Raw genomic sequence first — 12,783 nt, 5'->3', positions numbered from 1 at the left:
AAGTTGCAGCTTCTACTGCTGCATTTGTCCAAAAAGTTAATGATTACTTTGATTGCCTGAATAGCAGCGTATTAACTGACAAAAACCCCATGAAATGCGCACTTCAAGAAAACAATACTGTTTGGCATAAACTAAAGAAAATGCAGGAATACCTAAAGAGCGTAAAATATCACGGGAATAATATATATTGTCTTGATGGCTTGGTCCAAACTACTGAAGCTATATTTGGACTCGTCAAAGATATATTTAAGGACAACACGGACCACTTTTTTATTTTAACAAGTAGAGTTAACCAGGATCCCCTTGAAAATATATTTGCGTGCGTTCGAGCAAAAGGTGGTAACTGCAGAAATCCTTCAGTTAATGAATTTAATATAATAATTGCCAAGCTTATATCCTTACACATTTTTAAATTTTCCCAGAACTCTAATTGCGAATCAAATGATGATGTGATGTTGCCAATAGAGTTCGATTCGATTATATATCAGCCTTGCATTGAAAAAAAAGAAATACAGCAGCAAGAATACTCTGTATCTTTTTCTGAAATTGTAGAAGGCAATGAGAGGTACTTTGACCAAAATATAGATAATTTTTTGTGCAATGATATACCCATTGAAATAACTAATTAATCCAGTTGCGATAAATGCAGATCGGTAATTTTAAAAGAAACCGAGCATTTAACAGCTCCATCAGAGCTTTTTATATATGGGAAAAACTACTCGACAGAATCGGACTTTGGAAAACTAAAGGCACCATGAGAGTAGTGATTTTTCATTATGGTTTCATGTAGAAAATGAATGTTATGAGCATCAAATAGATCTTTTAAAAAAACTTATAAAAGTTTTGTTTTTAAAACATTGCAAGTGGACTGTTATTGCCGATAGACAAAAAAGTCAAGCTAAACTCAGTATTTTATCTCATAAGTGAAAAAAATTAAAACATTAAAATAATTGACGACCAAAAAAATTAAATTATATAATTAAAAAAAGAGGCAATATATAATAAAAAGCAATAGTTAGAAAACTAGCTTAGTTGGGGAACATGGAAATGTTTTAATGTTGAACATTTAAACATTTCAAGTCGACTCGAAGGTCAAATAAATATAAGACCCCATTACAATTGTAATGGCCTCCCCTGGGTACCGATTATTAAATATATTACATATTATTAATTATCAATATAAGTATAAATATGTAAACGGTAGCTAATTCGAGCGCCGCTTTTATCAAACGAATATTAAAAAAAACTTCTTTCAAGCTGTCGTCGTGCGTCACATGGAGTTGCCTTAAACGGCTACCCCACACATTGGTTCCCGAAAGAAAGGGCAGACTAATCCGTGGTAGTAGAACACGTTTTATTCTGGAAGAATTCAATGTTTCACAATTGCAACTAATTTAACTTATTAGCTCACCGCAGTGTGTCCTCCAACTCTTACACGACAATGAAAAGCTAAATTTTCCCGGCAATTTACAATGGCGAAAAACTATGTGCCCAGACACATATGGGCTTACAAATCCTTCCACATTCGGACTTCTCAAAAATACTAACTAGCCTATCGATAACAATATTCGATCCGCGACATCCCCGACCCCGTGAAGAACCGCTTCACTCAAATCCAAAACTGCAAGTTTAGAGACGGGTCGCATCATTGTCCTAGATAGGCCCTTGTCGTTCACGCGCACCTTAGCGCGTCTGACGACTCTATCAGCTCCGCTGTAGATCTCCTCCACGATGCCCTTGCGCCACTCTCGTCGGGCCAAGGCAGGATCGCAGACGAAGACCATATCACCCTGGTGGATGGGCTCCGTTCGGCGGCACCACTTCTCGCGGCGCACAAGCGTAGGCAGGTACTCCATGACCCACCTCCTCCAGAAACGGTCTCGTAGCAGGCGAGCAATCCTCCACTGCTTCCTCGTAGAACCCTCCTTGGGCAGCTCCGCATCCAATCCAGGCGTATCCGGCAGATTGGCTACTCCCTTGAGTAGATCGTTTGGCGTCAACGGCGCCTCCTGGTCCGCATACACAGGCAAGTGGGTGAGCCACTTGCCGCCTCAATCAGGAAACTCTCCAATACATCGTCCCCCGGCGCAACTTCCTTCAGGGTATGACGCAGTACTCTCTTGACGCACTGCACCATGCGCTCCCAAACTCCGCCCTCAGACGGGTTCGCTGGACAATTAAAAACCCATTCAATGCTTCTGCTTGACAACTCACTCTGAAGCTTCTCCATCTCGAATACGTCACCAAAGCGCTTGGCTTCCCTGTCAGCTCCCACGAAGTTCTTGCCGTTATCGCTGCGCAGTCTATATACTGGCCCTCTACGGCAGACGAAGTTCCTGATCGCAATTACACAGGAATCCGTCGACAGGTCATGCGCCAGCTCCAGGTGAATCGCCCTTGTCGTCAAACACGTAAACAAGGCGACCCAACGCTTCTCCTTGTGACGGGACACAGTCACCAGCAGTGGCCCAAAGTAGTCCAGTCCTGTGTATTTGAATGGCCATCCACCCGCATCCAGTCTGTCTTCCGGATGGGGTCCCATTATCGGCGGCATCGGCCGCTCTCGCTGCAACTTGCACTCGTTGCACGATGAGATGACTCTCCGCATCACACGCCTCATCTTTGTGACCCAGAACTTTGTCCGGATCTCCGCAATCGTAGCATCCACATTTTGATGCTTCATCGTGGCGTGGAAGTCTCTCACAATCAGCTCTGTCAGACTGTGCCTGTGTGACAGTAATACGGGCCTCCTCGCACTGTACGGCATGCATAGTGCGGCATAAATTCTGCCGTAAGCTCGCAGAATCCCGTCCTCGTCTAGGTAGGGCACCAACCCTCGAATGTCGCTCGATCTAGCGACGTCCTGTCCAGTTTCCGCCGACCTCATCTCGTCGGGGAACGACTCCAATTGTGCCTGTCTGACCAACAGGTTCTCCGCGGCCTTACATTCTGCTGCAGTAAGGCCGTATTCCTCGAGCTCGTTTCGCTGTTTGCGGCACCAGCGCGCAAACCGTAGGACCCAGGCTGTGGTCCTCACCAGGCGACTGAAGCTCGAGAATCTCTGAAACGGAATAACAAAATCGTCTGCCGCAACTAATGCAAACTCACTGGGCATCTCTTCTTCATCAGGGGCATCTGGAACACGCTCAGTTCCTTCCTCAGGCCCCGGCCAGCTGGCTGCTGGCTGCCTGCTGCCTCAAAAATGCAGGTCCTCTTAGCCACCTTGATTCCTGGCTAAGGTCGACTCCTTTCTGCGACCGCGTCGCATCATCAGCCGCATTGTCGGCTGTAGGCACCCATCTCCATTGGGAAACCTTCGACGACTCCAAAATATCCGCCACTCGGTTGCCAACAAACTGCTTATACCGGCGGTGGGTGCTGCCGATCCATCTCAGCACCGTCTTAGAGTCCGTCCATAACACCAGGTCCGTGATGACCACACTGTGCTCCTCCTTGACAGTGTTCATCAGCCTGGTTCTAAGAACTGCTGCCTGCAGCTCCAGCCGTGGGATCGTCATCGTTCTCATTGGGGCACACTTCGTCTTCGCACTCACGAAGCTCACCTACACGTCGTCGTCCTCATATGTGACCCTCCAATAGGCCACCACCGCGAATGCTGCCGCGAATGTCGCTTTTATTTCGGAGGAGATATGTCGTTTTGAGAGCGTCATATATCCTCTCGGAGAGGAGAGGAGACATAGCTCCGCGCGGAGATGTGACGCTTTCAAAACGACATATCTCCTCCGAATTCAAAACGACATATCTCCTCCGAGCTCAAAAAAATTTCGGGAGGATATATGACGCTTTCAAAACGACATATCTCCTCCGAACTCAAAACAACATATCTCCTCCGAGCTCAAAAAAATTTCGGGAGGAGATATGACGCTTTCAAAACGACATATCTCCTCCGAGCTTAAAAAAACTTCGGGAGGAGATATGACGCTTTCAAAACGACATATCTCCTCCGAACTCAAAATGACATATCTCCTAGCGGTGATATATATTATGTATATGATATTTTAGTATATATGGTATATATATGTATGTACATATGTACATACAATGTACATATGTATATGATCATTTGCAAAGAAAGACACGCGCCAAAAGTGCGCTTTTCTAAGTACGTACATGTATAAATGCGCATAAATACACGTTAAAATTTTTTTTTTAATTTTACATTTAAGTATGTTATTATATATTATTATTTTATACAAATTCTTGTTTGGTCAGTATGTATATTCTTTAAATAGTTTTTAGGTTGCATTCTGTTGTGGGTTTAAAAATAAGATTATTCTTAATAAATACTTGAAGTTGTATACAAATATTTTTTTCTGTGTAAACGTCAGTATGACTTGGCGCCACTGATCTTCTTTACTTTGCGACTACAGCCATTTGATTTCGGTTTGGCACAGTGTTCAGTCGCTTTTTAAGAAAAAAATAAGAAATGGATATTAAATTTGAATTTAAGGAGGGAAGCCGAGCCGGGTGCTCCACATTATTGTATACGCCAGATGACAATCAGATCTATGTTAAAAATAGACAATTAAAAGAAGGTGACATTGCGTACGTGTGTCGTATCAAAAACTGCAAAGCTCGGGTTTATCTAAGTGCGGATAAGACTCGCGTTTATTCGAAGACGGAGCAAGTGCAGCATTTTCATGGTCCGCAGGGCCAGGAAATGCAGAAAATTGAAGTGCTGTCTGAAGTTAAAAAAAAGTGTCAAAGTAGCTCCAATAATGACAACAAAAAAGTTTTTAATGATGTTTTGGCTGAGTAAGTAAATTCTTTGTGTTGTTCTAAGAACCGTTAGCGCTCTATGTACATGAGCCTTTAGCGCTTCCGTAAATACATACATACTAGAGGTGGGCGCGGCGAACAGGCCTCGGTCTTTTTCTTGGGACTAGGTTTTGTGCACGGGCCACCTCTAATACATACATATGTACATACACGCCAACTTTTGGATGTTATCCCAGCAGACAAAAATTCCGTTTATGATATTAAAAACGATAGTTTTGCGGACTTCAGGCGGACAAAACGTCCGATTTCAGATCCGCGAACGATACTTAAGTTAATCATCTGACAGGGGTTTTGTGGCAGCAAAAGCTATCATTTTCGGAATCTTTTATAATATTATTTACGAAACGGATTTGTATCATTCGCGATACTTTTTTAATATTATTCACGGGACGTATTTGGTATCTTTTGAGATACTTTTATAATATTATAAAAGTGTTCGAATAAATTCGTTTCAGATAATAATAATAATTTCATTTCTTTTTTTACATATATATAAAAAACAATGATTTATTTTACTTTAAATTGTTATTATTTATTTTTATTATAGTTACTAATAATAATAATAATAATATATAATTTATTATTTATATAAAAGTAAAATGATGGAGTAAAATGAATAAATTAAAGTAATGAAATAAACTGAACTTCAAACATAATCATAAAATAAACTTCAAATTTAAACAATACGCGCGCCAGAGCCAAGCAGATGTTGAGTGTGTATATACTCTTGAAAAGTACACAATACAGAAATACACAAGTGCATTCATAATACAAATCCTTTTTTGTTCTCTAATTAGAAAAACGGAAGGACAAGCGGAGATCGAAGTCAATTACGACACTGTCAAACGCACTCTGCAAAGAAAGAGGCAACCCTTTCTACCCAAATCTCCAACTTCCGCAGTGGACGTACTTGAAGCATTTAAAGATGAAAACATCATGAGTCGTTTTGGGATGACCAAGGGAAGTTCTCCGAATGTTTTTTTTAAAAAACTTTACACGTCTGGATCATTTGCATATTGCATATTTTCGTCGGACAAAGTGATTACTCTGATGCAAGCAAATATTGAGGAGCAGAGTCGGCATTTTTTAATTGATGCTACATTCAAAGTATGCCCGTTTGGAGATTTTAAGCAACTACTTATTATTTACATAAAGCATATGCAGAAGGTATGTGTTTTACTTCAGTTTAATTTAATGTCAAAATTAATTTGTTTTTATTATTATGTAGATCACCCCATTCTTATTTGTCTTAATGACGCGCAAAACGGAGCTCTGTTATCAGCATTTATTCACCTATGTAGATTCAAATATTTGTTGCTTAAAAGGGGCATCATTTATTTCCGACTACGAAACAGCGATGCGGAACGCCTTAAAAAACTTGCATCCTTCCATGAATTTTTATTCTTGCTGGTTCCATTTTACTCAAGCATGCAAGAGAAATGCAAGAAAAACATATGGTCTAGAAAAAATGCTTAAATGCAATAAACCGGCTTATCTTCTATTTATGAAATTCTTGTACTTGCCGCTATTACCGGATACCAAAATTGTCGAAGCATTTAATCTTCTCGAAATACAAGCAGCTGCTCTAAGCAAGGAGAACTTTTCGCCCTTTTTAAAATATTATAAAAAACAGTGGCTTATAAAGGTATTTTAAAATACAATAAAATTATTGCTGTATTAATTTTTCGATATATTTTCATCATTTATTATTTGTTTATTTTTTTTGTAGGAAGGACCTAAAAATATTTCAGTTTTTAAACGTTCGACGCGGACCACAGGCTCTGTTGAAGCATACAATTTGAATTTGGGCAACAAAATACGAGCAAAAGGGCACTTTTTTAAATTTGTTGAATGCATCATAGACGCCGAATATGAAAAAAGTCGGGAGTTCGCTCTGCTTTTTCAAAGACGCAACCAAAGCAGCTTCCAGTAAGTAAATATAGAAATAAATTAAATATTAAACAAAAATATTATAACATTAATTTTTTATTATTTGCAGGACCGTGCTCAAAAAATTATGAACTGTATGGAGATGTTCGAGAAAGGCGAAATCGATATTCAGGTGTTCTTGGCACGGACTGTCGGTCTAAATGAAACATTTTCAAAACAAGATCTTTTTTCTGGAATGTGTTCCGCCCTAAACTCTTCCACATCATCGTCATCAAGGTCATCAAATTTAAGCCAACTCTCGGATTCGTTATTTATACAACAAAATCCTTGTAATGTATGCTTAATGAATCCGAAATCTGTAATGCTTCGCCCCTGTAACCATGTCAACATATGTAGTACATGCTGGGACCAACTTGTCGATAACCACGAACAAAATGGAATTGAAACTAATCCCAAATGCCCGACCTGCCAACAGGAAGTCGAAGAGGCTATAAAAAATGTATATATATATAACTAAATAAATTTAAACAATGTAATAGCAATTTGTTTTATTCATCCGCAATCTATCTGAAATTTTTCTGCTGTGTCGTTTTTAAGATGATGTATCTCCAAAAACGACACATCTCCGCCGATAATAAGCTGGATGAGTTGTGTCGTTTTGAAAACGACATATCTCCTCCGAACTCGCTATGCCATCCGGATCTCTCTCGTCGTCGCCATCTCTCCAGAGGAATCGTTGGGAACATCTATCCTCGGGTCGGATCAGCACTTGGTGGAACATCTCCTTGATGTCACCGCAGACTCCGACGGCTCCCTCTCTGAAATGAAAGCTGGCAAAGGCTTATAGTGCTGAGGCCCTTTGTCCAGCTCCGAGTTTAGCGAGGTTCCTTCAACTTTGGCTGCAGCATCAAACACAAGCCGTACCTTGCCGGGCTTGTTTGGGTTTTCGACACCAAAATGTGGCAAATACCATAGGCGATCGCTCCTTACCGCGACCTCCTCTGGCTGCAGCCTCCTCGCGTATCCTTTAGACACGTAATCCTTTATAATCCGATCGTATTCCTGCGCCAACGGCTTGTTGCGCTTCATCTTCTTCTCGACGTTGACCAGCCTCCTGTACGCCATCTCATAGCTCGGTGGCAGCACAACGTGGTCGTCCTTCCAGAGTAATCCCGTCTGGTAGCGACGCCCCACTTTCACCGTGGTGTCTTCGAGTATCCTTTGGGCCCGAACATCGTCGCTGGCTGCGACCGGCGGCGCGGGCTTCACTCCAAAGTTCTCCATGTCGAAGTAGTCCTCCACCATCTTTTCCATCGCGTCATCCACTGACACGGCAAGTAGGCAGGACCTCGGTGACGGCGTGGTCGGTTGCCCACTTACAGGCCCAAACACAACCCAGCCCAGCTCGGTTGCGGTCGCATACGGTCCCTCTCGAGCGAACCGCCTCGTCCTAAGTTGCAACCCCAGATGTCCGTGATCCAGGCCGATGAGCAGCTTCGGCACCACGTTGCTGTAAGGCTTCATCGGCAGACGCGCATCCCTGTGCACGCCCTGGACATCTCGTCGGCTCAATGTCTGCATCGGCAAACTCAAACTCGAAACGGCATAAACGTTTTTCAATACATGGCGAGTGGGCTTTCCAACTCCACTTATCTTCAGACTCACCACGTTGGTAGGCTCTCTGGTTGCCTTACCTCCAAACCATTGGATATTTAGCTGCCGACGCACTCCAAGATCCCTTCGTTGCTCGTCATCGATCATCGTGACGGAGGATCCCTCATCTAGGAGCGCATACGTATCCACCTTTCGCCCCGCTCCGTACAGCGTAACCGGCAGTATACGGAACAGTAGACGGCCTCCTTCGGCGTCAACGCAGCTCAAATTCCTCTGCATGGGCGCTCCCGCTTCACGCGGAGCTCCTCTCTCCAGGCTGTTGCTAGGAACGGCTGGCTGCCGGTTCCTCTCCTGGTCCCTGTGACCATCTCGTAGCGAAGGCCTCCTGGCCGGGCTGCGTCTGGAAACTGCTGGCTGCTGGTTCCCTTCGTGGCGTCTGAAGCCACCTCGCTGCAGCGGGCTTCGCTCCTCGTCCGCACCATGTAGCAGACGGTGATGCTCCCTTCGGCATCCATTAATCTGGCACTCACCTTGCGTATAGCAGGATCTAGCCGTGTGCCCGTTTCGCAGGCAATTGAAGCAGAGCCGATGCCTCTTCACATTGCTCCACCTTTCCTGTGGCGAAGCTCCAATAAATTCTCTGCAGTTCAATATTCCATGCTGTTCTCCACAGATGGGACAACCCCCATCCCGATCATCCTGTTGATCGCAATCATTATGGTCGACGCTTGCATGTAGAAGTCGACGCCTCGGCTCCTTTCCCTCGACGTCCAAAACCGTGCACACCACGTTTGGGTACTCCTGTAGCCACGCGCTGAAGTCGACTACAGTGGGAAAGGGCGCAATCGTTGCAGCATGCTTGGCCCAGTCCACTCGCTTGCTCGTTGGCAGCTTGGCCACAAGCTCCTCCATGAGGGTTGGGTTCCCCAGGTGCTGCTCCGCCTTCGCTGACTGCAAGAAGGCAATAGGAAGGGAATGATCTTCGCCAAATTGTGCTCCGAAATTGGCTGCACCTCTCGCACGTTGTTGAGCTGGCTGCGTATAAGCTGCTCCGGTCGGCCGAACCTAAAGCGCAGCTGCTCCATCACGGCGCTGACATTCCCTGGATGAATCAATAGCGCCTTCACTGCCTCGCGCGCTTCATCCTTCAGCGCCTTCAACAACCTCTGGTTGTTCTTCAGGTCCGTGCAGTTGTACGCTCGGGTCGTCTCCACGAACGCACAGCTGAAGATCGGCCACTCCTCGGGCTGCCCTCCAAATATAGGCAAGTCCGGAAGCTTCCTTGGCCCATATGCTCCCTGGATTCCACTCGGCGTCGTCGCGGCGTAGGATCCGACAAGTGGCGATGCTGTTGCCGCATTGTGGATGCTCACGCCCGGTAGCACGAGTCCATGCGCTGGCTGCGCAGTGCCTGTTGCACACAGTGGCTCAACAAAATAGTTGCTAGTCGTTAGCAATGGCGGTCCACTCGAAGATGGCGGCAGCGTGCAGGCCGCACCGCTCTCACCGTCACCGTTGTATGGCACCGACCCGACCTCGTTATGTAAGGCCTCTACGTTAGATGTGGGTATTGGCTGGCCGCTCCAAAATGCCGGCCGCCCCGACGCTCCACTGTTGGCGCCAACTGCGATTGGCGCGCAATTGGCGGTGCTCACACTTTCCAGGGATCTAGCCTTCTCCAGCTCCCTCTCCAACGCTGTGATCCTCTCCATGAGTTCCAACGCGAGGGGCTGGTTCACCTCCGGTACTGAACTCGCTGCTGTGACAGCAGTACTTCTAGGTTGGGAAGCTACTGTAGTCACCGTAGTGGCCGGGCAAGGAATCGACGCCGCCGTGATGTTCACCCGCGTCCGAGCTCCTGCTCCACTACTGGCTGGCTGCTGACTCACTGTTGTTATAGGGGTGGCTTCCCCTCCGTTCAGCCGGGCACTCTTCCTGGGGGAATGCTGCAGTGTTCGAAAAGCTGCAGTCGAATTAGCAGAAGTCGCAATATTTTTGCTTTTCACTGCTTCTGCTGCGAGCGATATCAGAAAGCGAACAATTGCTTCTGCTTCTGCTTCTGAAAAATCAGAAGTCGCAGTCAAAGCATAAGTAAAAATCCCGCAGCGACGAATATCAAAAATCAGCAGCAGTCGCCGTTTTTCGTTTTTTCGCTTTCTGCTTTGCTGTTGCTTTTCGTCGCTGCTGCAGCTACCGACGACTTTCGGAAGTCGTCGGCAGTCGCAGCAGCATAAGTCGGTGCCTTCGACTGTTTGCTGCTTTTGATTTTCGTTGCTATTGCTGCTGACCAACAGTCGTAGCAGCATAAGTCGGTGCCTTCGACTGTTTGCTGCTTTTGATTTTCGTTGCTATTGCTGCTGACCAACAGTCGCAGCAGCGTAAGTCGGTGCTTTCGACTGTTTGCTGCTTCTGATTTTTGCTGCCGAGCAGCATAAGGCGACAGACGCATGAGGCGACAAATTTCGGAAGTCATCCGCAGCGACCGCAGCTTTCGCAGCGTTTATTTCCTCATATTAATTTTACTTGTAAAACGTTTGCTGCTTGATTGACACGTACGCTCACTTGCATATTTCTGCTAACCATGGCACCAAGTGAAGTTTGGAAATATTTTGAAAATAAGGCAGTCGAGGGCTTAGCTGTATGTAATATATGTAAAAGCTCTCTAAAAAATAACAGAATTTCAAATTTAAAAGCACATTTACAAAAACAACACAAAATTCATGTTAATGTCATTAGTTTAGAAAATCTTGAAACTTCATCAACAAGTTCTTCTAAAATAATAAGAAAAAAAATAAAAATTGAAGTAAATAAAAAACAATTAATAAGATTATATATAGGATTGGTAACCGAAGATAGCATTCCCTTCAATGTTCTAAATTCACAGAATATGAGAAACATACTTGATCCAATTTGTGAAGGTCTAAAAACAGCAGAAGGAAAAATGATGAAATTAAACGCAGTAAACTGTAAAAATACATTGGAAATAGTGGCAAATAATATAAGAACACATATAACAGCTGAACTTAAAAACACGTTATTATCTTTGAAAATAGACAGTGCAACGCGTATGTCCAGAAATATTTTTGGAATAAGTGCACAGTATATAAATTCGGCTCAAATAAAATCTATAATATTAGGAATGATTGAGTTGAAAGGTGCAGGATCAAGTGGAGCCAAAAATCTTGCAGCCGAAGTGATCAAAGTGCTTAATAAATATAATATAAATTTAAATCAAATCGTATCTATTACTTCTGACAACGGGGCAAATATGCTTAAGGCAACTAATATTTTGTCATTTGTGTCTGAACAAAATAATGAAGAGAACGATTACGAGTGCACCAACGACGATTATTTGGATAAAATAGACTTAATAGAAAAAATTCCCAAAGTTTTAATAGGAAATATTGAAGTTTGTCGTTGTGCTGCACACACAGCACAGCTGGTTGCCCTCGATGTAAATAAATCATTGGACATAATTAAATACCTACTTAATTGTAGGAATATGACTAAATATATTAGAAAACCATCGAATGGATACCGCGAAATATTTGAGCTTAAAAAATTAAAAGTGCCACAATTAGACTGTCCAACAAGATGGGGATCCACGTACATAATGTTAAAAAACTTGTTGGAAGCGAAAGATATTTTAAGTAAAATTGAGTCACTTAAAAACAGAACGGATGAAAAGAATTTTGATGTAGATGCCTCGTTTTGGGATTTTATTGAAACATATTGTAATGTTTTTAGTCCCTTGCAAAAATCTATACAAAGATTCCAAGAGGAGCAACTACATTATAGTAATTTTTACGCACAATGGCTTAAACTAAAAATATTGACCGAAAAAATAGTCAATGATTCAAGTCACAATTTAACAAAAACTATTGGAAATAAAATTTTAAATTCAATAGAAACACGAACAAAAACATTGTTAAATAATAAATTTGTTGTTTCATGCTTGTTTTTGGATCCCCGCTTTCAACATATATTGTCTCCGCAACAAAAAACCGACGCAATAAATCATTTAAAATCAATATGGGACAGACTATATAGTCTGAACCCTACTGGCAATATGTGTTCAACTCCCAGCTCTAGCTTCAATCAAATAGACAACTTCTTTTATGACGAGGAAGACGAAATGTTAGAGGCCTATTTATCGCAAGGCGTTCAATCAAAAGTAAATAGTTCAATAGACGTGTACACAAAAATTGAAAATATACAACTTGCATATCAAAGATTTGACATAGACGTGCTATCTTACTGGATGGAAAGGAAAGCAGTATACTGACCAGGAGTTATACGCAGTTAGTAACGTTTGTTATGCCGTACCGCCAACTCAGGTAAATAAAAATGGCATAAATAATTTAGGTTCCTTCTTAGATAGTTTCTTATTTTATAACAGGTGTCGATTGAACGAGCATTCTCCACTCTGAGGCTGGTGCTTACCGACTACCGCAATCGATTAAGCCAGGATGTTCTTGA

At 43.1% G+C, this 12,783-nt stretch overlaps 1 protein-coding gene across 1 annotated transcript; it reads right to left on the bottom strand.

Annotated features, from left to right (window-relative positions):
• Positions 1 to 1,547: 1,547 nt before the first annotated feature.
• Positions 1,548 to 3,115, bottom strand: LOC122319604. Its single transcript, XM_043207121.1, has 2 exons — positions 2,075 to 3,115; positions 1,548 to 2,009 (listed from the first exon to the last, which is right to left on the bottom strand). The coding sequence occupies exons 1-2, from the start codon at positions 3,113 to 3,115 to the stop codon at positions 1,548 to 1,550; spliced, it is 1,503 nt and encodes a 500-aa protein (XP_043063056.1).
• Between the last annotated feature and the right edge of the window lie 9,668 nt (positions 3,116 to 12,783).

The sequence above is a fragment of the Drosophila yakuba genome, chromosome X (genome assembly GCF_016746365.2).
Source record: "Drosophila yakuba strain Tai18E2 chromosome X, Prin_Dyak_Tai18E2_2.1, whole genome shotgun sequence".
NCBI lineage: Eukaryota > Metazoa > Arthropoda > Insecta > Diptera > Drosophilidae > Drosophila > Drosophila yakuba.
This window is presented reverse-complemented; position numbering and strand designations above follow the sequence as displayed.